Genomic DNA, 22,815 nt, shown 5'->3' on the forward strand with positions numbered 1-22,815 from the left:
TCTTTACATAGTTGACTGTGCTGACAACATCACACACAAATTATTGATGGAAATCAACGGTGGTCTGGATTTATAGTCTGATTTAAAGTGGGAAAACAAACTTCAAGATGATCCAACTTTAATGTCCTTAAAATGGGGCTCAGTAGTGTGTGTGGCTGTATGACCTCTCTGCAAGCCTGGTCATGCTCCTGGTGAGGTGACTGATAGTCTCCTGAGGGATCTCCTCCCAGACCTGGACTAAAGCATCAGCCAACTCCTGGACAGTCTGTGGTGCAGTGTTGGAGGATGGTGAGACATGATGTCCCAGATGTGCCCAGTTGGATTCAGGTCTGGGGAATGGGCAGCCAGTCCATAGCATCAATGTCTTCATCTTGCAGGACCTGCTGACATTCCAACCATATGAGGTCTAGCATCATCTTGCATCAGGAGGAACCCAGAGCCAACTTCACCAGCATATGGTCTCACAAGGGGTCTGAGGATCTCATCTCAGTACCTAATGGCAGTCAGGCTACCTATGGTGAGCACATGGACGGCTGTGCCCCCCCCCCCCCAAAGAAACATCACCCCACACCATTACTGACCCACTGCCAAACTGGTCATGCAGGAGGATGTTGCAGGCAGCAGAACGTTCTCCACAGCATCTCCAGACTCAGTCAACCTGCTTTCATCTGTGAAGAGAACAGGGTGCCAGTGGCAAATTTGCCAACCCTGGTGTTCTCCTGTGGACGTTGGGCCCTCATGAAGTCTGTTTCTGACTGTTTGAACAGACACATGACCATTTGTGGTCTACTGGAGGTCATTTTGCAGTGCTTCTTTCCTGTTCCTCCTTGTACAAAGGCAGAAGTAAAGTGCGAAGTGAAGTGATTGTCATCATGATACACTGCAGCGCAGCACACAGTGACAACAAAATGTGTCCTTTGCTTATTTGGACAGGACTTATTTGGGGCAGTGGTGGCCTAGCGGTTAAGGAAGTTGTAGCGTAGGAAGTAGTAGTAGTAAGTAGGGGTGGTAGTAGCCTAGTGGGTAACACACTCGCCTATGAACCAGAAGACCCGGGTTCAAACCCCCACTTACTACCACTGTGTCCCTGAGCAAGACACTTAACCCAGAGTTGCTCCAGAGGAACTGTCTCTGTAAATACTGATTGTAAGTCACTCTGGACAAGGGCGTCTGCAAAATGCTGTAAATGTAAGTAGTAGCAGCAGTCCTGCTGATGGGTTGTTGCCTCCTCCACGTCTCCTGATGTACTGGCCTGTAGCTCCTGGTAGCGCTTCCATGCTCTGGACACAGCAAACCTTGCTACAGCTCGCATTGATGTTCCATCCTGGATGAGCTGCACTACCTGAGCCACTTGAGTGGGCTGTACACTCCGTCTCACGCTAACACCAGAGTGAAGGCACCGAGTGACCAAAACATCAGTCAGAAAGCATAGGAACTGAGAAGTGGTCTGTGGTCACCACCTGCAGAACCACGCCTTTTATTGGGGACGTCTTGCTAATTGCCTATAATTTCAACCTGTTGTCTATTCCATTTGCACAACAGCATGTGAAATTGATTGTCAATCACTGTTGCTTTCTAAGAAGACACTTATGTTTTACATTTAAGTGTATTAACAGTGAAATGTTGACCGGGTTTTCCGTTTAATTTCACAGACACATGTGATCATTAAAAAAAAATCCCATTTATTTGAGAAAATTATGATTTCAAAATTGTAATGCTCATCATGCCTCATGGTGGACATGTTTATTTCCTCAAAGCAGGGGTGGAAATGAACTGAGACATTGCTCAAAAGTGGTGCTAAAAGGAGTGTTTCTGATCCGCTCTAGATTTTTTTCACTGGGCTGCCGAATGTTGCAGCAAGATATGAAATAATCAGGTTTACCAGTAACATGATGGTTTGAGTTTGTCACAAAAAGATCAAGTCTGGCCTTCTCATTGGTCCTGTGTGTGTTACTGTTAGTGGAACCATGCCCCACCGTATGCTCCTGTGGCCACAGAACAAAAATACACTTTACTCACATTACTCACCGGACAATATCCGCAATATCAGATTTTGAATAAAAATTTTATGAATCCAACAAAGGTCAATAAAGTCTGAATGCCTTTTGTTGGACTTCATGTGATAAATAAATAGGAAAATGGACCTTTCAGGAATATAAAACATCACGGATGACCCGCTTTAACAGTATGATTACCGCAATTACTGGTTTTGGCATGGTTAACCTCATGTAACAAGTAAATTACATGAATGAATGAGGAAGAAGCAACATGGCCACATAGGCAATGTGCAAATTCTTGCACTGTTTCAATCTGATAAGAATAGTTTGGACACACCTTCTCATTCAATGTGTTTTCTTTATTTTCATGACCGTTTACATTGGTAGATTCTCACTGAAGGCATCAAAACTATGAATGAACGCGTGGAGTTATGTACCTAGCAAAACTCTTGGCATTCTCTCGATGAGCTTCAAGAGGTCGTCTCCTGAAATGCTTTTCCAACAGTCTTGAAGGAGTTCCCAGAGGTGTTTAGCACTTGTTGACCCCTTTGCCTTCAGTCTGCGGTCCAGCTCACCCCAAACCATCTGGATTGGGTTCAGGTCCGGTGACTGTGGAGACCAGGTCTCCACTTTGTGTTAAGTACATAACTCCACATGTGTTCATTCATAGTTTTGATGCCTTCAGTGAGAATCTACCAACGTAAATGGTCATGAACATAAAGAAAACACATTGAATGAGAAGGTGTGTCCAAACGTTTGGTCCGTACTGTATTTACTGTAATAATTATTTTGTAGACTATGCATCGACACAAGATCACGCTCCAAAGACCTGTTTTAAACATGATTTCTATACTTTGATGTTGAAGGTGCGTCAATGAAATAGCGCCGATCAACACCTAAAGCAAATCAACTAGGGTTCAAGCAAAAATGAAGATGCAGTGAAATTGAAATAAAAAACACGACGAGACCAGATTTTGGAAAGATCAGAATTTATTAAGGTTGTGCTCTGCATGAACGTGCCGCCGCTGTGAAGTCGCGACCTTTACGTGCCATCAGGTGTCCCCCTGGGACACGCTTTCAAAGGACACCTTCATTCCGTGAAGGTCGCGACGCAGCGGCGGCGCGCACAGGGGAGCACCGCGCCTCCCGGCCCGTCCTCAGCTGGCGGTGTCGAGGAGCTTCTTGATGTCGCCTTCGATGTCGCTGGTCAGGAAGCGGCGGCCGTAGCGCTTGAACGGCACGCCGTCCGGGCCGACGAGGAACTTCTCGAAGTTCCAGGCGACGTCGTTCCTGCAGACGGGGCTCCAGATGATGAACTTGGGGTCGCCCATCAGCGACACGGGGTCGTCGCTGGGCTGGGGCAGCCGGTCCCGGAGGAACGCGAAGAGCGGGTGTGCGTCCTTCCCGTTCACGTCCAGCTTCTCCAGGAGCTGGAATTTGGGCTCGAAGCCACTTCCTGGACGCAGATACTTCAGGGAGAGCAGAATCTCCTCGTTCTTACAGTTCTCCTGCGAGGCGACACCAATCAATACTTAAATACTTAAAAAAAAAAAAAAAAAAAATTATTATGGAACTTTTCATTCAACGTAAAAAAAAATATAAAAATATTATAAATATAGATTTTTTATTTTTAAGTTTCTGGAACTTTGGACCTTGCCCGGTGCGCCTCACCTGATGACCGAACTGGTTGCAGGGCGCCCCCAGAACCACAAGCCCCTTGCTGGAATAGCGCTCATGGAGCTCGTTCATCTGGGTGTAGTCCCTGGTGGTCGTGCCTCATAGGGACGCCACGTTCTCGATGAGGACCACCTTGCCCTTCAGCGAGGAGAAGTTCAGAACCTCCCCCGTCAGCAGCTTGGCTGAGATCTCGTGGAACGTCTTCGCCACGGCCATCTTGTCCCGGTCCGTCGGATCGCCGCTCCTGCGTCACGGTGCCGAGGTCGGCGCCGGAGGTTCGTCTTATAAGCGGGGGGCGCAGCGCAAACGGGGCGGTTCGCCTCGGAAGACACGCCCTCCCAACGGCTCGAGTGTATGGCAAGTCAGAGGCACAAAAATATGTCTATTTATTTCATCTTCTTTTGTCCCAACAAGAGGCATGAGGTCCAACTATAAACCAGCTGATTGTAATCTGGATCCCCTGTAATAAAAAAGACATTTTATATACCATAATACTTTTTGATAGCAAAAAAAATAAAATAAAAAATTGCACTCAGTGTCCAGCAAAACATGAGAGTGATTCAAACCTTCTGATTAAACAAATTATCTGTCAGAAGTGTTCAGTATTCCAGATTAATCACTGTGTATTTTTACACAACTTCCTATAGAACTTTTTAAATGACATTCAACATTATTGCTGTCCATTATTAACAAGGACACACAAATTGTAGTAAAATTGTCAGACTAAATGAACAGGGTTGCTAAGTAAGGGAATGCCTTTAAAAATGGTAATGAGATTGTGAAAAATGTTATATTTTTCCTGATCTTAAATGTGGGAGTTAATCCCACTGACAGAGTAACATTACAGGAATTCCAAGACACGTTAAAATCCTTCAACATAAAACGTTGCTCAAACTTTGCATTACTATGAGATCTACAGGGCCCATGGAAATAATATAACATTTTGTAACGTTTTTAAAAATTGTGGACATGTGAGTTTTTTCTCGGGCACTTCTGAAACTTCCAAGTGGTCCAAGTGGATCACAATCAATGTGTGGATCACAATCAGTGAAGAATGATTCAAGTTGATAAAGCTATGCAGAAATTAATATACAAACTGCAATGGAAAAACAAATATTTAGTACAAATGCTTTACATGTGCAAAAAATCTTTTTTCAAATATTCTAAATGTGTGTCTGAATTATATACATATACATAACATCTTTTGTGATTGGTATATATTTATGAACACATTGGTATGTATTTATGAACCCAAACCTTACACTGAAATGTTAACAACACATGAGAAAACGTCTGAAATATTGACGCATTTGTTCACGTGGTTTTGAGACTTCTGGCCTTCCACACAAACGATTCCTTCGCGCTAGAGACCACAAACAAAGTGCTGAAAAAATCTATGGTTGATGTCTTTTTGTCCCATGTCTGTACTTGGCGCCTTCCTGGTTGTTACTTTTTTGTTACCATCTAAACATTAATACAAATTCTTCTCTTATGTGAACTCAAATTAATTGCATAAGATCTAAGGGTTTAAGGAAACAGCGTGCTTTACCTCCACTACCCGGGTACCACAACTCCAGTAGCAACACGTTATGTCAACTATATGCGAGCGAAACGAACCAAATGTATTTACGGCCCAACGCGCCATTAAAACGACCCGGACCGGTCTCTTTTAGCGGCGAAATACGCGTTCTCCGCCGAACTCGTCGTGCCGGAATTGCCAGACGGTCCCTAACGCCGCAGACAAACATTTGCGCGCGAGTTTCCATGTCTTGGCGCGACCGGGTTCGCGTTCAGGGTTCATGCGGGTGTTAAAAAAAAGAAATAATGCGGCGACTTTGACTAACAAATCAGCTGCGCGGTTAGAGCGACGAGGAGACTGAAGTAAAGTATGTTTTAGCTTGTGCCGGCAGCCTGCCTCCTTGGTCCTATTAGCCACTTCAGCTAACGAACGTGTGCTTAGTCGCGGCGTTGGTCGCGGATTAAAGTTTGATTAAGAATAAGTAAATCGCTTGTCTGGACGCCGCGGAAAGTGAATAAATCATGATGAGGAAGAAGAAGCGGTCATCTGTGGACAGGACCGAAGGCATCGCTGCCCCTCTAGGCGTGCCCAGTAAGGTCAATTTTTTTTTTGTACAGTACAGGCCAAAAGTTTGGACACACCTTCTCATTCAATGTGTTTTCTTTATTTTCATGACCATTTACATTGGTAGTTTCTCACTGAAGGCATCAAAACTGTGAATGAACACATGTGGAGTTATGTGGATGAGAATGTGTGTCCAACATTTGGGTCTGTACTGTATTATTATCATTAATAATAATACAGGGTGGTAGTAGCCTAGTAGGTAACACACTCGCCTTAGAACCAGAGGACCCAGGTTCAAATCCCACTTACTACCTTTGTGTCCCTGAGCAAGACACTTAACCCCAAGTTGCTACAGGGGGGGACTGTCCCTGTAACTACTGATTGTGAGTCTCTTATAAGGGCGTCTGATAAATGCCGTAAATGTAAATTTAATATAATTATGCCTGTTGATCATCAAGCTACTTATTAGAGACTCATTTCCAGTAGAGTTCAGCTGCTGTTTGTTTTTGGCATCTGTCAAGTCACAATGTTTGTGTCCTTGTGCTTTCAACGTCACTGAATCTGTGACCAGGGTGCTATAAGCTGTGCACTGTAGTGCTCCTAATAAAGTGGCCGGGGAACACGATTGCTGAGACGTCCTGTATTTGCAGAAGAAAAGAAGTCTCGCGCAAGCGATCACTCGAAAGCAACCAGAACGACCGATGCCAGTGAATCTCTTTTTGACCAGTTTGTCCGCGAGGCTGGGGTCACCCTAAAGTACAATGGTACAGCCAATGAAATATGTAAGCATCAAATCAACGTAACTAATACACATATTTAAACTTTGGCCTGAAACATCCCAGTTGAATGCTCAAGGAAATAAAAAAATTTAACCACCGGTGTTGTCTTTCCAGCCGCAGATCAAAATGTGTTTCAAAAACGGCTGCAGAGGTGCCTGAAGAAGAATCCAAGATACCCAAATGTACGTTTTCAGATGAGAGAGAGGACTCTTTTGGATTAGCTCTGCATATAACAATTGTTCTCTAAAACCCCCCACTAGGTTATTCAAGAATTTATTACTGGTTTGGAGTCGCACATTGAGGATGCAGAGCGATTTAGGAACAGCCTCCTTCCCTGCGTTCCACGCCTGTCTGAAGAGGACTCTACGTAAGGGGGCTTAATATGAATGTCATTTTTGTCAATTCGCATAAATGTAGTAATTTGATCATTTGGGCCGGTCTACAATTCTTTTGTGACACCAGTTCAGCGTCCTATCAAGAGACTCTGATGCGATTGCTGTTGGGAATTGAGATACTACAGGTACAGCTTTTACTGATGGAGCTAGTTATGAATTCGCTCTATAAACGACTAATGACTTTCCCCTCAGTCTGCAGTTGTGAACACGTTGTTGGAGAAGCTCCCAGAGTTCATGTTTGAGGGGTAAGCATATGGAATTTGTGATTATGTACACACTTTATTTAATCATTTTACTATTGCAGGCTGTAATTGTATTTTTGCTATTTGTTTTAGCACTGGGGAAGATGGCCTGAATGTCCCCCGTGTGATTATAAATCAACTCAAGTGGTTAGACAGAGTAGTTGATAGCAAGGTGACTGTCTCTCGCACCGCCATTACACCTACAGGTGCCTGTGGTAAGCAGTAGAAGCTGCCTCAGCCATGTTTTTCCACCACGTACCTGTTATTTCAGGATTTAGCCAGTAAGCTGATGCAGCTGGTGTCTGTGGCCCCAGTGGAGATCCAGCGTGAGGTCATTACCAGTCTCCCCGAGATCCTGGAGGACTCTCAGCACGGCGACATCGCCAAGGAGCTGAAGTGTGTATAGACCTAGATCTGCGCCACCTGTTCCCTATGAATACAGCGCTGATTCTTGACATATAATGCAGGAACTGTACAATTTTGGTCGGAATAACAACTAGTTTGGCTGTGCACATGTCAGTAAATGTGTTTGGCTTGTCACTGATTGCCCCTGGATGATGTTTTCTCAGCTCTTTACTTCAGGAGAACACTCAGCTCACTGTTCCTATCCTGGATGCCTTGTCTAGCTTGAATTTAAGTGCCATGCTGCTAGCTGAGGTAGGTGTCTTTTTTTTTTTTCCCGGTTTAGTTGTAACCATGTTGGATCAGCACACTGCCAGTAGAAGCATCACTCTCTTTGTGTCATTAGGTACGAGGGGCTGTGATGGCCACACTCTCTGCTGTGCAGTTGGAGGACCTGCCTGTTGTGGTCAAGTTCATCCTGCACTCTATTTCTGCGTCTGATGCCAGCGAGGTCACGGACTACCCACAATGCCGTTGTTTTTTTTTCTTTCTGTCATCTCTTTCTCTTAGCTTCCTGTAGCTGCTTATTTTGGTCACAGTGGGCCGAACACCTAAGCCCTGTACAGTCTTAGTGTTTTTACATGAATTCATTGTTTGGTGGCCGACCCTACCACTACTGTGCTGTTTTTGAGGTGTTCGTTATTTTGTAGGTGGTGTCGGATTTACGTAAGAAGCTGGACCTCGGGTTGTGTGTGTTGCCTCCGGTCCTTCAGGCCTCGCAGAGCCGTACCAAGACTAAAAGCACAGCAGGGTAAGCAGCTGCAGTTGTGCGTGGGTTAAAAGCACTTGGCCGGACGCTGCACAACAGATGGTTCGGAGAGCTGCGTGGTGCTCGGGTAGCAGGGTCTGGGAGGAAGGATTCGTAGAGCAACTCTACATTTTACATTTTGGAACAGTCAGAGACACGTTTTGTACTTTATAACACATCCTGCTACATTTTAATTTCACTTTATGATCCCTTTTTTAGAAGTGTTGTCTGTTCTGTTTTTAGGCCCTCCAATAACCCAGCAGCCAGCAGCGGTCAGGACAGCATCTCCTTGATCCTGGATGTTATCAAGTCGGCTGTGCGTTTCCAGAAGTTCATATCAGAAGCCTGGCTGAAGGTGGGCAATTAAAAAAAAAAAAGTTTATAGGACCTATTTCTGCCACTGTTTATTTTTCCTTTTGTGAAAAAGGGTTTGTTTTGTCTTACTGCAGGCCATAGAAAATGTGGAGGATGCCGAAGACCACAAAGTATGCATTTAATTTAAAATTCTACTTAGCTGCAATACTCAGTGTTTTTTTTTTTTCCCTCTCTACTCCATCTTACTTTCCCAAACCGTCCTTCCCTCCTTTTTGCAAGGTGATCGATCTTCTGGTCTTGTTTATCCTGCATTCAACCAATGCCAACCTAAGCCGGCGCGGGGTGGAACGACTGTTGAAGGTCAAAGTTCGAGGCTGTTTGATTCAGGAGGCTGTTCTGCAGAAGACCTTCAGAGGCCATGGCCAGGTTGCCCTTCAGATTGATTTAGGAAAAAATTAAGAGGCCACAGGATTTTCTTTCTCACATATTCCTGGACAACATGTGTTTGTGTAGAATATGGTCCGATATTATAATAATTATTTTTTAACTTTAATTAGTTGATTATGTTGTGTTGCTAACGTGTCCTTGTTGTTTTTGTCTCATGTGCTAACAGTCAGTGTTATAAATCAGTGCATGCTGTTGTATTATTGCGAAGGTCTTGCGAAGTTATTTCCCTTCCATCCTGGCACTGGCTCAGAACCTGCTGCGATCGACCGACTGTTCTGTCTTTCCCTTTGGTGGACACATGTATAAACACGCCTTCACCAGCTTTGACTCCTACTGCCAGCAGGTACTTTAAACCAGACCGAAGGGAGTCTGTCTGGGCAGAACATTTTATCTTTCACTCATAATCAGTTTAAGTGAATGAGATGTTTCCTGTGATGGGTGAAAGGAATGTTATGTCGGCAGGAGGTGGTTGGATCTCTGGTTACACATGTCTGCAGTGGTGTGGCTGGAGAGGTGGACATGGCGTTGGAACTTCTGTGTGAGCTGGTGGCAGAGAAGACATCGGAGATGGTCCGCTATGCAGTCTTAGTTAAGGTAATTCATTAAACCATAGCGTGAACTGATCTGCAATAAACATTTAAGGGCTACATGACACTCATTTTACACACACACAAAAAAAAAGTGCAATAACAATATTCTTTTGTGGAACGTCAGTTGTATGATTTCTCGCTGTAGGGAATCCTTGACTACATGGATAATATGAGTTCCCAGCAGATTCGCAGGCTTTTCCACCTGCTCAGCACCATGGCCTTCAGCCAGGATCATCAGGGTGGGCACATCCAGGTAAATATGAAGTGGTTCCACCTGGGGATCCTGGGATTTCAGTTGTACGAAGCATAATACAGGCTGGCTAGGCTCTTCATACCTTTTCTTCACTTTTGCTTGTTTGTAGGATGACATGCACATTGTGATCCGGAAACAGCTTTCCAGCACAGTTCCCAAGTACAAGCGCATTGGCATCATCGGGGCAGTTATGATTGTGGGCAGCATGGGTGCCCGCAGGTGAGCCGCAACAAGCATACAGTCCTATTAGATAATGTACATTATACAGCGCGCATAAGACCATCACACACAAGTGCGTTCTGATGTCTAGGAAGGGGAAAGAAGACACCCAGGGCAGCACACTGCCCAAAGAGACTCACAGACAGGTAATTACAGTTCTGTGGTCGGCAGCTTTTTCCAGCTGGACAGGCGCGAGTTGCAGACGTCAGCCTGTTTGTGTTTACGTCAGGTGACGACCCTGCTGGAGCTGGTGAGGTCGTGCAGTGAGGTCTCACCTGAGGCGGCTGCACTTTACTATGACGAGATGGCTAACATGGTGCTGACCAGCAAACTCGATCCTCTAGTACAGGTGTGTGTGTGTGTGTGTGTGTGTGTGTGGGTTGAAAAATTAAAACCTCCAATGCCTTTTTTGTAGTATAAATTTGAGGGGGGAAAAATGCAACTTTGTAGAATGTAGTAACTAAGCCTACGTTATAAGACCTTCACCAAACCCCACTTACTAACATTGTGTCCCTTAGCGAGACACTTAACCCCGAGTGTCTCCAGGGGGACTGTGCCTCTAAATACTGATTGTAAGTCGCTGTGGAAAAGTGTGCCCAATAAATGTAATGTAAATGTAAATGACGTGGTACCTGTATTTGTGTAGGATTAATTGTGCACATTCCAAATTAATTCCATATTGTATTTAGTAATCTTTAGAACTATGTTTCAGGGTTGGATCGCGAAGAGCGTGTTGGAGGATTTCCAAGAGGACTTTGTGGTGGATCTTGGCCCTGAAATATCTGGGTGAGTGAGTGGTACATTCCTGTGTAGGTCCGTGCTGAGGATTGTACGTTCAGCTTTGTAAAATGACTAGACGTCAACCTGACTCCTTAATCTGAAAATACGTTTAGCTCTGTTCCTGCAAAAAAAACCTCCTGAAAGCTGAGGCTTTTGCGCCCCCTGGTAAATTTCTTCTGCACTGCAGATCATTTCCGTTGCCTGCCTCAGTCATGTACAATCTGGATGAAGACGAGAGTGAGGGAGGCATCGCCATCAACCTTCTGCCACTTCTGGCTGGAGACATCAGCCCCAATGTGGAGACAACGAGTCAGAGAGTTGACAAAAGCAAAAAGTTGGTTCTTAAACTTTTATATTTTACTCCTCAGTCAAACAGTGCTACAGTGACTGTTTCTCTTCCTCCCCCCTAGACGAGTGTCTCCTCTTTACCTGGCCTCTTTTTTCCGCCTGCTGCGCTTATGTGAGGAAGAGCAGCATCAGGGAGACCTGGAGGAAATTGATGCCCTTCTTGGTGAGGGCAAAGGCAGTAATGCCCAAATGTTATATATAAGTTCATAAACGGTCAGGTTTTTTGTGCCATGGAATTTTGCAGGGTGTCCCCTGATTTTGACCGACATGGATGTAATTGAGAAGTTCGACAGCCTCTCCAAGACTGAGAAGGAGTTCCTGTGCTCTCTGCTCTTCTATACAATCAATTGGTTCAGAGAGGTGCTGATGCTCTGTCTTCTCTCTTTCTATTCTGTCTGTTTTAAAATATTCTCTATACAACTGATTGAATTTGTATATTTGCATGTGTCCACAGGTTGTCAATGCATTTTGCCAGCAGAAAGACCCAGAAATGAAAATGAAGGTGGTGACTCGTCTGCAGAACATCACCTACCTGCAGACACTTTTGGAGAGAAGCCTGGCAGGTTGTACCATGCAGCATAGCTAGATTAAGTCTAGACCTTCAGACGTCAAAGGAGATGAAATCAAACTTAATTGCCATGTTAATGCTGTCTGTTTTTAGCAATGCAAAATTTTGTTCCACCTCTGGCCAACTTTGATTGTGACAATGCAGAGATGTTAGTCCCACCCTCCTCTGCAGCTCCCTCTAAGAAGGGAAAGAAAGGTATGGAATCTTTTCATTTTGTAAATAACAAATAATAGTAGTTTATGGCTTTGAGTTCTGGTGTTACTTCCATGTATTATGTGGTTCTTCAGAGTCCACAGGGAAGAAGAGGAAGGTTCGGGCCAATAAGAACTCCTCTGGTGATGCTTCCCAGCTAGAGGAAGTAGCCGAGGCCGAGGAATCACAGCAGGTATTCTACCTAATCACTGTCTTTTGCTTTCTCTTATTCTGCATCACACACACATGAAAGATTGCATCCAAACCCAATCTATCTACCAGGAGCTTCCAGAGAAGGAGAAAGAGAAGGAGAGCAGACCTGGAATCAGCCTCTCGTCCTACCGGCCCTTCTTCAGAGAGTTGGATATGGAAGTACTGAGTGTTATTCAGTGTGGCCTGCTGTCCCGATCATTACTGGACACTGAGATGAACAGCGAGGTACTGCTTCTAATGATGTTTGAGACAATCACATTATTCTACAGTTATTATGATAAATAGAGCAAGTTAGGAGATGACAATGAGAGTTGGCACAGAATGTCACAGTGCTATTATTTTTGCTGCACAAGTCAACACTCTGGTTCTCTGCAGACTAGAGAAGAGGTGCAGCTGGGCCCAGCAGAGCTGGTGTTCCTGCTTGAGGACATGTGGCGCAAACTGGAGTTCAGCTTGTCTGCTTCTACTGCAAAGAAGGGCCCATTTTTTAAGGTACTCGCAACCATGCGCTCAAGAGTTCTCATTGATATTGAATGGCAACCTAGCCCCGTGTTAGGAACTAGGACGGGACTTCTGAACTACCTTTTCAGCATCTGGATTGGATTGAAGCGCTGAGAGATATGTGCATATTGGTTTGCCACCTGTAATTATTTTTTCAAAATAATAATTAGAAAACATGTGAGTGAAGATTTCAGTAAACACACAAACAAACTGCTTTTTTGAAAATGGAAATAGCGTCTAATAACCATCCTGATCATTTAAATGTCTCCTCCCAGAGGAAGGCTGTCCAAAATCGGCCTTTTTCTTTATAAGGAAACTGCCTCCATTGCATCCATTGCATTGTGTTTTCTTGTGCTCTGTTTAAAATAAGTTCTTATTTTCTGTCCTCATTTGTCTGCCTCTTGCAGGGGAAAGTGGACAGGACAGTGGGATTCTCTCACCTGCAGCAGAAGAGGCCGCGTGAAGTTGCTACCTACTGCATTGAACTCTTGCCCACTCTGTGCACACATCTGGAGAACTGCCACAACCATTTTCAGGTGGGACAAAACCTGCTTAAAATTGACCAGGTGTGATCATGTCTGACAGTCTTGTGATTTTGTGCTCAGACCCTTCTCTCAGATAACCAGGGAGTGGTGGACGGTCCAGGCCTGGATGTGAAGGAGCATCAGCTCATGTCCACAGCCTACAACCTATTGCTGCAGGTGTTCCTTACCAACTTCAGCTGGTCAGTCATCATTACGATGACCATGTTTTTTCATTATTGCTACATAATCAGTCGACTAAATGTTATATGTGAATTCCTGTGTACTGAAAGACGCTGTAACAGAAAAACCTTTATAGATTTTATAGAGAATTAATTATGAATTTATATATGCCGGTAGTTGAGTGTATAATTTGTATGTTAGGCTGGGTTTCACACAGCCTGAGCAGAGGTCCCTGCTGACGACCGCATTGGGAGTGTTGGCCTCTCGATTGTCCCCTCAGGATGAAGAGTTGAGTCTGGACCAGCTCCTCAGGTCAGAGACCCATGAGAACCAAGCACTACACTGTCCACTTTGTAGACAGAACTGATGCATAGGTAATTGGTGTTGGAATCACAGAGAATCATATCTATATTTTATTATTGCATAAATCATATCTGCCCAGCAGTTGATTGTTGATATAGGTGGCTGAAATTTGATGCACAGCTTTAGAGGCAACTCTAGACCTGTTTAAGGAAACAGTGTTTTAATATAACAGGTAATAAATGTTTTTTGTTTATGGGACTCATCTACAGACGCAGCTATGAGTACCTGCTGAACTTTCGCAGCAGCATACCCAGTCTGAGCACCGCTCTGGTTCTCACTCAGCTGCTTACCATCCTGGCCCAGGTTGCAGGGTCCACGCAATCATCATACAGAGAGCAGACAGGTCAGCAGGAACAGCACACTTCCAAGAGACCAGGCAGACTTTACATTTACAGCATTTATCAGACTTACAATCAGTAGTTAGAGGGACAGTCCCCCTGGAGACACTCTGGGTTAAGTATCTTGCTCAGGGACACAATGGTAGTAAATGACAATGTTGATGAGAACCCTTTATTGCTGTTGCAATGCACCATGTCACTAGTCACAAGTAACAACAAATAGCCATCTTGACTTGCAGCCACTGGGGACGCTGGTCAAATGGGGTTTGAGCCGCCTGTGACTTTGTGGTCTTCTGGTTCATAGTGCGAGTGCATTACCTACTAGGTTACTACCCCCCTGCGTGGACTGGGACTGACATCACTCTTTCCTCTTCTTTTCATCTGACCCAGCGACTCTAGCCCGTCAGTTCCTCTGTCAGGAGTGGGTGACTGCCAGTGGGGAGAAAGAGAGGGGTAACAAACACAATGACACTCTGCATTCTCTCCTCAGGTATAAATTTTAGAACCATCTAGTTTGTATATATATTTCACATCATTGACCTTGCAGCAAGTCTAGTCAGTCGTCGAGTTTTCCACTGTCCTTATATGCTTTTGTAGTATTTATTTGAATCACATCGATGATGTCCTGAAGGCTGTGGAGGAAATTGCTGGACAGGGCATCCCTGAGCTCATGAACACATCCAAGGATGGCAGCTCAACAACCTGGCCAACTCTCAACAGGTAAAGGTGCCGCTCATTTTTGTGTTATGGTACTTTTATGTTTATTTTACCACTATACCATTTTACCACTATATTGTTGTTATATTATCTTATTAATAGGCAGACCTTCCTGGTTTATTATAAGTGCATGATGGCTGAATTAGAAAAAGCTGTGCACAAAATACCGCCGGGGAAGCAGCAAGACAACAATGAGGTATGAAATTCTACTCTAGTACCAGTTCTGGGGTCTCATTCATAAAACTTTGTGTATGTCAGTGTATGTCAAAAGACAAAAATGACGCACCAAAGAAAATGTCAGATTCATGAAAATGTGCAGAAGGCTGAAAAATTTTTGTTAGGTGGGGTGACAAACAAACAAAAAAAAAAACAACAGAATTTGTCCTGAGCCCGAACCGACTTGACAAGTGCAGCTTTTTATAAACTCGGCTACTAGTGCTACTTGCTCACCCTCTTCATCCACGGTCTCATTTTTTCCCCAAAAAATACGCGCAAATATGCGCACATTTTCCCGTAAAGTTTTTCTTATAGATTGCAACGTATGCGTAGGAAGAGGTTTACACATCTTTTATGTTTTGTGCATATGCAACAGTTATAAATCTGTCAGCCACATCTTTAGGGCTGTTGTGTGCGTACACAATGGTTTTGAATGAGACCCCTGGTCATTTGAACCCCAAGTCAATTAAAGGACTGGACTGTGATCAGACTCTTTCCTCTGGCTTTCTCACTAGGTTCAGAGTGAGAAGTTGCTCACGTGGAACCTGGCCGTGCGAGACTTTCACATTCTGATCAATTTAGTTAAGGTATGCTTTCTGCTTATTCATATAATATTCTGACTCCACTCTGGGAAATAGTTGTCTTGAACAGGACTTTTTTTCTTATCATGCTATGCAGTGAGTCACTTGTTTGTGTGGTAGTGAGCAATAATTCTTTTCTCCTCCATGTTGTGAAGTTTCTCTCACTTTGAAGTGAACCAATTAAGATTCTGCAGGATGGATGCCCGGGGTGTGTGTGTGTGTGTGTGTGTGTGTGTGTGTGTGTGTGAGAGAGAGAGAGAACTGTGAAGTGAAAACTCCACGGGGTGCTGAGTGTCCTTTGTAACAACTTTATTTTTTACCTCGGCAGGTGTTTGACAGCAGACCTGTTCTTAATGCATGCTTGAAGGTAAGGAGACTTCCCTTTGTAGAAAAATGTGTAGATATGCCATATATTTTTTAAATTAATGTAGTAGGTCTTTCTTTTTTTTTTTTATTCTGTTAACAAGTGCAAAAAAACATCAGAATCGAGGTTCCCATGGCATCCCTAACATTATGTTGTGTGTTTTAATGTGCTTTGTGCAGTATGGGCGTCTCTTTCTGGAGTGCTTCCTGAAACTTGGAATGCCACTGCTTGACTACAGTTTTAAAAAGCACAAGGTATGTAAAGGTACAGGACTGAATTGAGTTCTACACAAAAGGAAAAGTTTTGATGTTTTTGACTGATGTGTGTGAACTGTCTATCTCAAAATAATGGGTACTTGTCGGGTAAAGGTGTGTTCAAATCTGAAATATTCACTGTGCAGTATTATAACTTGCATATAATGAAAGATGGCTAAAGATCTGAAATTGGAATCGTTTATATTTCAGTATAATAGAGGTCAGACACAAAGCCTTTTCAACAGCAGCCTTCATCATCACAACCGATGAAGGCTGCCCTGGAATCCCATTCACTGTGACTACTGTGATTTGCATTTTAATTTCTGGATCCCTTCTTTGTGGCTTTTCATATTTTTTGTCCTGGCTTATATTTAATCTATTGGGTTCAATCAGAGTTTGTGTCTTTTTACAGGAAGATGTCCAGGGTTTGCTGAAGACTATCCAGCTAAGCACCCGACAGCTCCACCATATGTGTGGCCATTCAAAAGTACTAATCCACGTCCATCAGCAATCATCTGTATCTGCTGAATGAAACACAATGACTCAACAAGGTGAGGTGAACAAGCTCTTGAAACCCAGCTGTTGTATTTACTTTACAGATTTGTCAGGATACTGGCCTTACAAACCATGTGCCAGCCCTGAAGAAAAGCCTGGAGCTGTTTGTTTATCGCGTCAAAGCCATGCTGACCCTCAACCACTGCCAAGAAGCCTTCTGGCTCGGTAACTTAAAGAACCGTGACCTGAAAGTAAGACTTTCATTTTTTTTTGTTGTTTTTTTTTTCCTAGTCCATGATATATGACTTAATAATTGTGTGTATTTTGTTCTCTGGAATTCTATGACTAGCTATGTATGTGGAAACAATACACCATCGCCGTTTGGACTGAAGAATGTAATGTCTTCTCTTATTTGCAGGGAGAGGAGATCCTATCTCAAAGATCCCAGGAGACTGATGAAGATGAAGATGAGGAAGAGCATGAACAAGATCAGTCTGAACAAGCGGTATTGCTGCATGAGATTATTTGTAATCATTATGAGCTGAACTGCATTTGGCTCAAATATACACAGTCACAATTGATTCAAAGTTTCATATGGCCACCTTTTTCACTGCCAGTTCGCGTGTGTGTGTGTGTGTGTGTGTCTTTGTACATTACAGGAGAGTGACTGTGACAACAGGGAGACAGTGAACAAACAAGGGGCAGAAGATGAGGAGGAGGCATCAGAGGAGTCCGACTGAGTTCAAATGGAGGCTTTGTGTCAGAGAATCAAAATGCAATATTCTTATATAAGCACAAAAAAAATCTAATTTAGTTAGGCACTCACTTGTTGCACAAGAGTTCAGTTAATCTGCGGTCCTTTGTAAGCACACCCTTTAATAAACATTGCTGCAAAGTGGGGAAAAAAACTCAATCCTTTATGACTGATTTCAGCAAACAAATACTAAATAAGGATTATGCTGTCAATTGAGCAGAGAGCAGGTTCTGTAGAGAACGGTTTTGATGTATGTATCAATGTCAGGTTGCTGTTTTCCCATTTTCTGTAAAATGACGTTTCTTGAAAAATGTAGTAAAATGCACTTTTTGTCATTTTAATTTGCTTCCTGACTTGTTTGTGAATTGTTTCTGGATCTGAGGAGCAAAGGTGAATATTGGGATACAAAACAATTACCAGAGAATTCATGTCAGGTGGGACCGAATATGTCAAGAAAAAATGATCTGGGTCTTACTAACCTATGGTCACAAAAGCCTGAAGAGAAGCCCAGTGCCCCTCTTACTCTAAATTAACTTTGTAATAAAGTGCCCTTCATTCTAAAATACGCAATATCTTGCATAGTTAAATCCTACAGGTTAAAGAAGGTGCATTTCTTCCAAGTACAGAGAACAGGCTGGTCAGATTCAGACGTCGTGGTGTCTGGAACCAGGGAAATGTCACCTTGTTGGACAGTTACACCAGCGCGGGGGTCGACGACGCTTGACGTTCCTTAAGCAGAACCAAAACCGTGGCTGAAAATGCACGAGGTTTAAAACGCGTACTTGACGAGCTACTAACAGCGCCGTTCGTGACTCGGACTTCGAAGGGAATGACCGAGAACGACACGCTGGCTTCGGCGCGCCCGCGTCGTCCACCCCCCAGGAACAGACCGACATGGTGTGACCGGGAAGCGGGGCAGCGTGTTGCCGTGTTTAGGGAAGTGAACTGTTACAGGGACTCCAGCGGTCAGGACTTTTATTTCTTTCCTCTTCTTCTCGGTGCCAAGCTGTCACGGGAAATCTCGGACGCCCTTGCTGGACTGAGGCGGACGCGACCTTATCGCTTCCCCGCGTCACTTTTATAAACCACGGGGACGGCGGTCCGTGTTCCCGGGCTCTCGACATGTCGGACCTGCTCATTTTAGCCCTGATCCTCGTCCTGGTCCTGAGTCTGATCGTGACCGTCGGGGCGCTCGTCGTCTACTCGGGCCTGCTGAGTTCCGTCACGATCCGCACCGGATCGCCGCCGATCCGAAAGATCACGATCGCGTACAAATTCAAAGAGGCTCCGTATAAAGACAGCGGGGCGACTTTCACCGAAGCCTGCAGCATCGGGCCCAAGCTGCGCTGCATCGGCGTTTTCTACGACTGTCCAAAGGTGAGGTTTGCTGAAGTTATGTCGTGTAGACCCTGTACAGCACACGTTGGAATAATATTTCCCCCCTGCGGGCGGATGCGGGGACCCACAGGGATCCATCGTCGTGGAATTACCTCGAGTGTGTGGAGAGGGGGAACAATACACGGGATTACCGTGTAATAACCGATCTAACGGTCCACACACCAACAGATGAAAAAAAAAAATCACAGAATGAATTACACAACGGCGTAAAGGACGGAGGCCTTCGGAGTGGCCTTGGGCTTGTGAAGCCCGGCAGTGTTGAGACTTAATCCTCTTAAAATCAAATATCAGCGCAAACATTACTGCATCAGCGCACACTCGCATTGGGAGGAATGACGGGGGGCAGTAGGCCTGCGGGTCTCGAACCGGCCGTTCCTCCAACTCTGGATACGAGTGTCAGTTGGATGACGGCGAATCACATTTCGTAGTGTGGTTCTGATTTATATCGAAGAAGAAGAAGAAGGGAATTGTGTGTACCAGTCTGGTCGTAGAACAGAACGGTAAGAACGGAAAGCGACTGTGTGACGCCGACACAGCACCAGATGGCCAACGGTCTGTATAAACTTCTGGCAGTTTCCTTATTGCGTGACTCGAAGGCTCCACGACTGACGGTTGGATTTTATCCGCAGAGCAGCTCCTTCTGACACCGACGTTGTGTTTGCGTTTCGATAACGGGAGGTGTACGTGACGGTATAACACAAAACTTCTTATTTGCACAGGCAAAATGTCGGCGAAAACGTGCTTTCACCCTACAAAAAAGTGGGTTATCGTCACGCCCCCGCCATTATGTACTTTCTGCATTCATGTGCCTAGTTTCTGTCATTTGGTGACCGTAGAGCAGCTGAAACTTGTCTAATGTAAGAGACAGTAGACCATTATTTAAAGCTGTCCTCTCCGTTCTTGTGGAGGTAGCCGTTGGCACGGTTGTCATTGTTGTCACTGCTGTCACCTCAACGTAGCTGGAAAAACAGAGCGCCGAGGGAGAGCGTGGAAACATGCCGGGAGCTTGGCATGGCCTGCGTTGGTCCTTTGTTTGCCCGGAACTTTCCGACGTGTGTGTGTGGCAGGTTGCCTGCGTCTCAAGGGCAAACATTCCTGAAAGGGGATTTCTGTCATTTGGCAGGCCTGTTTACCTGCCTCTGACAAGCACTTTCAGCAGGGCCCATTTCGGCGGACGGCGGAGCCTGTAAACCCACCGCTGACGCATGGGCAGAATATTAACAACATCCACGTAGAGCCACAGATTAAAAAAAAAAAAAAAAAGTGAAACTAATGTGAGGAAAAATGAGTAAAATAAAACAGGGGTGGTGGTAGCCTAGTGGGTAACACACTCGCCTATGAACCCGAAGGCCCAGGTTCAAATCCCACTTACTACCATTGTGTCCCTGAGCAAGACACTTAACCCTGAGTGTCTCCAGGGGGGGGACTGTCCCTGTAACTACTGACTGTAAGTCGCTCTGGATAAGGGCGTCTGATAAATGCTGTAAATTTAAATGTAAAATACTTCAGTTATTTCTAAGAAAGGAAGGGGGAAACCATGAAATGAGTGGACTTGTTTCGCTTTGCTCTTCTCCCATCTCCCATGAGCCTTTGTGTGACATCATTGTCGTGTTCATCAGCATATCGTGAAAATGTTACATCTGCTGAAAATCAACATTTTCCACAGAAATTATTAGAAAATCGCAAAGGAAACCCTTTACGCCTAATAATAATGCATAGGGGTGTGGTCTGCAGCACACACAAGACCACGCCTCCATCACATGGATGCAGACGGTTTCTGTATAGACAATTAGTATGCATTAAAATATATGTCATTAGGCCACACTGTGGCACGTCGGGTGGCTCTGTGGCCTCACACCTCCAAGGTTGGGGGTTCGAATCTGTGTTCTGTCCTTGTGTGCGAGGAAGTGTCTTGCATGACCTGCCGGGGTTTCCACCAAGTTTCCTCCCACCGTCCAAAGGCCCACGCACTAGATGGATAAGGATCTCAGACTTATCGGAGTGCTGCACGATTGTGGCCAAAAGGATGTTATCATGATTAAATATCATGACTGTTCATTATTTTATGTAAAAACAAACAAACAATGGAATTATTGGCCGTAGAGATGTGTGTGTGTGTGAATTGGGTGTGTGAAGCCCCTCACAGTGTGGGTCCCTACCTACATTTCCCATCTTAGGCTACATTTCCCATGACCCTACTGTGGGATTTAGGGGTTAGTGACAGTGGGAAAAGTTAGTTTTTGCAAGCTAGCTGCTGCTTTTACCACACAAAACACGGGACTCGGTAGAAACAAAGATATCAGCTGACAACACGGGCAGAATGTGGTAATACAAGAGACTGTGGTTGAGGTTTTAATAAAGACTCTTCATTTGTATTGTGTGGTGAATAGACAACAGGCAAGTGAATCACACAGTGATGCATTTTGGGTAACAGCTACCCTTACTTCAGTTACAAAGAAGTAAAACTTTAAAAGGTTCCGTTGCTGTGTGCATTTCACCGCATTACCATAGTTTCATAGTTATCTATTATATATCTATTAATAGTTATCTATTATCTGTTACTATTATATATTTGTATTAGAGCTGTCAATCAATTAAAAGTTAATGTTGTTCATTTATGTGATAAACATTTAAAATGAATTACAGGAGGGGAAGGCAATTAAAACCCATTTCAGTGAAAAGTTTCCTATTGTGAACTACATCACATTTACATTTACACCATTTATCCAGAGCGACTTACAATCAGTAGTTACAGGGACAGTCCCCACTGGAGCAACTTAGGGTTTAGTGTCTTGCTCAGGGACACAATGGTAGTAAGTGGGGTTTGAACCTGGGTCTTCTGGTTCACAGGCGAGTGTGTTACCCACTAGGCTACTACCACCCATACTAGAAGTGTGAGACAGGAGCATTTGAGTTAAAACAGCTAGCAGCACAGTTACACCGAAATCATAAAAAGAAAGATGCTGTTTTTGGAAAAGGGTCCGTTTAACAATCCGAGTGGAAAGAGTTGTTTTAGTTTTTGGATTTCATGCTGTTGTCTTGACTGTTTCCTGGAATGATCACACAATGCTTTAAATGACCTTCTTTTGCCATGTTCAGACAATGCCTGCTTTGTGCGAGTGTCCCAACCCTGAGCTTTTTCAGTCGGCCCGTCTTTACAACTTAAACACGTCACACAGCGAGTCGTCCACTGGATTTATTACTGTAGTTTTCCAGGCAAATTCCATTTGTGACTTTACACTTTGTCACTAAAGTGGATTTGACTTTTCATGTCACAGCTGCAGTGACAGTCTTTCGGCCTTCTGTAGCCCTCATGCCATGTGGCGTAGTGACGTGTAGCAGTGCCGTCAGTAGACGTCTCCGCTTACGCCTTCATTCTACGTTTTTTTTTCTCCTCCTTTGTATCTCATGACTCACGAAGTGTCACATTTCATTTCGTAGTTGTTTATTTCTCACATTTCAGTGTGAAGCGTGGCTCTGTCTGGTAAACATCTACATTTTACTCCATTTACCAGGCGCCCTTATTCAGAGCGACTGCCAATCAGTAGTGACAGGGTCAGTCCCCTCCAGGAACAATTTATGGTTAAGTGTCTTGCTCAGGGACACAATGGTAGTAAGTGGGATATGAACCTGGGTCTTCTGGTTCACAGGCGAGTGTGTTACCCGCTAGGTCACTACCACCGAAACGTCAAACTGTGCTGCAGAGACAGCAGCAGCCCTCCAGTTGGAGTTGAAGATCTTGAAAGGCAGATTCGTGCTGCCGTCTTGCTTTTGGTTTTAATCCGGCTGGAGGGTGACCGATGACATGCTGACCCATATAAAGCGGGGACAGGTGAAGTAAGCTGGTCACCAGTAGCAGGTTCTGCCTTCAGAACCCATGCA

At 44.4% G+C, this 22,815-nt stretch overlaps 3 protein-coding genes across 3 annotated transcripts in view; 2 read left to right on the forward strand and 1 right to left on the reverse strand.

Moving 5' to 3' along the window:
• Positions 1–2,969: 2,969 nt before the first annotated feature.
• On the reverse strand, positions 2,970–3,951 carry LOC114800459 (glutathione peroxidase 1-like). The gene is made up of 2 exons (XM_028997856.1): positions 3,669–3,951; positions 2,970–3,505 (listed from the first exon to the last, which is right to left on the reverse strand). The coding sequence occupies exons 1-2, from the start codon at positions 3,888–3,890 to the stop codon at positions 3,155–3,157; spliced, it is 573 nt and encodes a 190-aa protein (XP_028853689.1). The 5' UTR covers positions 3,891–3,951; the 3' UTR covers positions 2,970–3,154.
• A 1,413-nt stretch (positions 3,952–5,364) lies between these two features.
• fancd2 (FA complementation group D2) lies at positions 5,365–17,870 on the forward strand. Its single transcript, XM_028998278.1, has 43 exons — positions 5,365–5,784; positions 6,408–6,539; positions 6,651–6,718; positions 6,797–6,903; positions 6,999–7,056; positions 7,124–7,176; positions 7,267–7,345; positions 7,445–7,569; positions 7,743–7,830; positions 7,922–8,026; positions 8,226–8,326; positions 8,567–8,678; positions 8,773–8,808; positions 8,918–9,064; positions 9,294–9,428; positions 9,548–9,679; positions 9,821–9,928; positions 10,038–10,147; positions 10,239–10,293; positions 10,377–10,496; positions 10,860–10,933; positions 11,115–11,261; positions 11,338–11,438; positions 11,520–11,635; positions 11,730–11,838; positions 11,937–12,038; positions 12,131–12,228; positions 12,318–12,473; positions 12,624–12,740; positions 13,157–13,285; positions 13,355–13,473; positions 13,655–13,765; positions 14,026–14,159; positions 14,545–14,644; positions 14,752–14,874; positions 14,974–15,067; positions 15,603–15,674; positions 15,997–16,035; positions 16,212–16,286; positions 16,699–16,773; positions 16,886–17,032; positions 17,200–17,286; positions 17,441–17,870. The coding sequence occupies exons 1-43, from the start codon at positions 5,715–5,717 to the stop codon at positions 17,519–17,521; spliced, it is 4,347 nt and encodes a 1,448-aa protein (XP_028854111.1). The 5' UTR covers positions 5,365–5,714; the 3' UTR covers positions 17,522–17,870.
• A 567-nt stretch (positions 17,871–18,437) lies between these two features.
• The window catches only part of tex264a (testis expressed 264, ER-phagy receptor a), an 85,866-nt gene continuing 81,488 nt past the window's right edge, over positions 18,438–22,815 (forward strand). The window contains exon 1 of the mRNA XM_028998430.1: positions 18,438–18,912. Within this exon, the coding sequence (XP_028854263.1) occupies positions 18,658–18,912 (255 nt within the window). The 5' untranslated portion in view covers positions 18,438–18,657. The remainder of the gene's footprint in view (positions 18,913–22,815) is intronic.

Source organism: Denticeps clupeoides, chromosome 12, assembly GCF_900700375.1.
Source record: "Denticeps clupeoides chromosome 12, fDenClu1.1, whole genome shotgun sequence".
Lineage (NCBI taxonomy): Eukaryota > Metazoa > Chordata > Actinopteri > Clupeiformes > Denticipitidae > Denticeps > Denticeps clupeoides.

What these genes read in the sequence shown, in the direction of transcription:
- fancd2 (XM_028998278.1), top strand. Translation starts at nt 5,715, where the DNA reads ATGATGAGGAAGAAGAAGCGGTCATCTGTGGACAGGACCGAAGGCATC. An exon ending in GACATCGCCAAGGAGCTGAA is followed by an intron (nt 7,570 to 7,742) that starts GTGTGTATAGAC and finishes ATGTTTTCTCAG; the next exon opens with CTCTTTACTTCAGGAGAACA. An exon ending in CTCTAAGAAGGGAAAGAAAG is followed by an intron (nt 12,039 to 12,130) that starts GTATGGAATCTT and finishes GTGGTTCTTCAG; the next exon opens with AGTCCACAGGGAAGAAGAGG.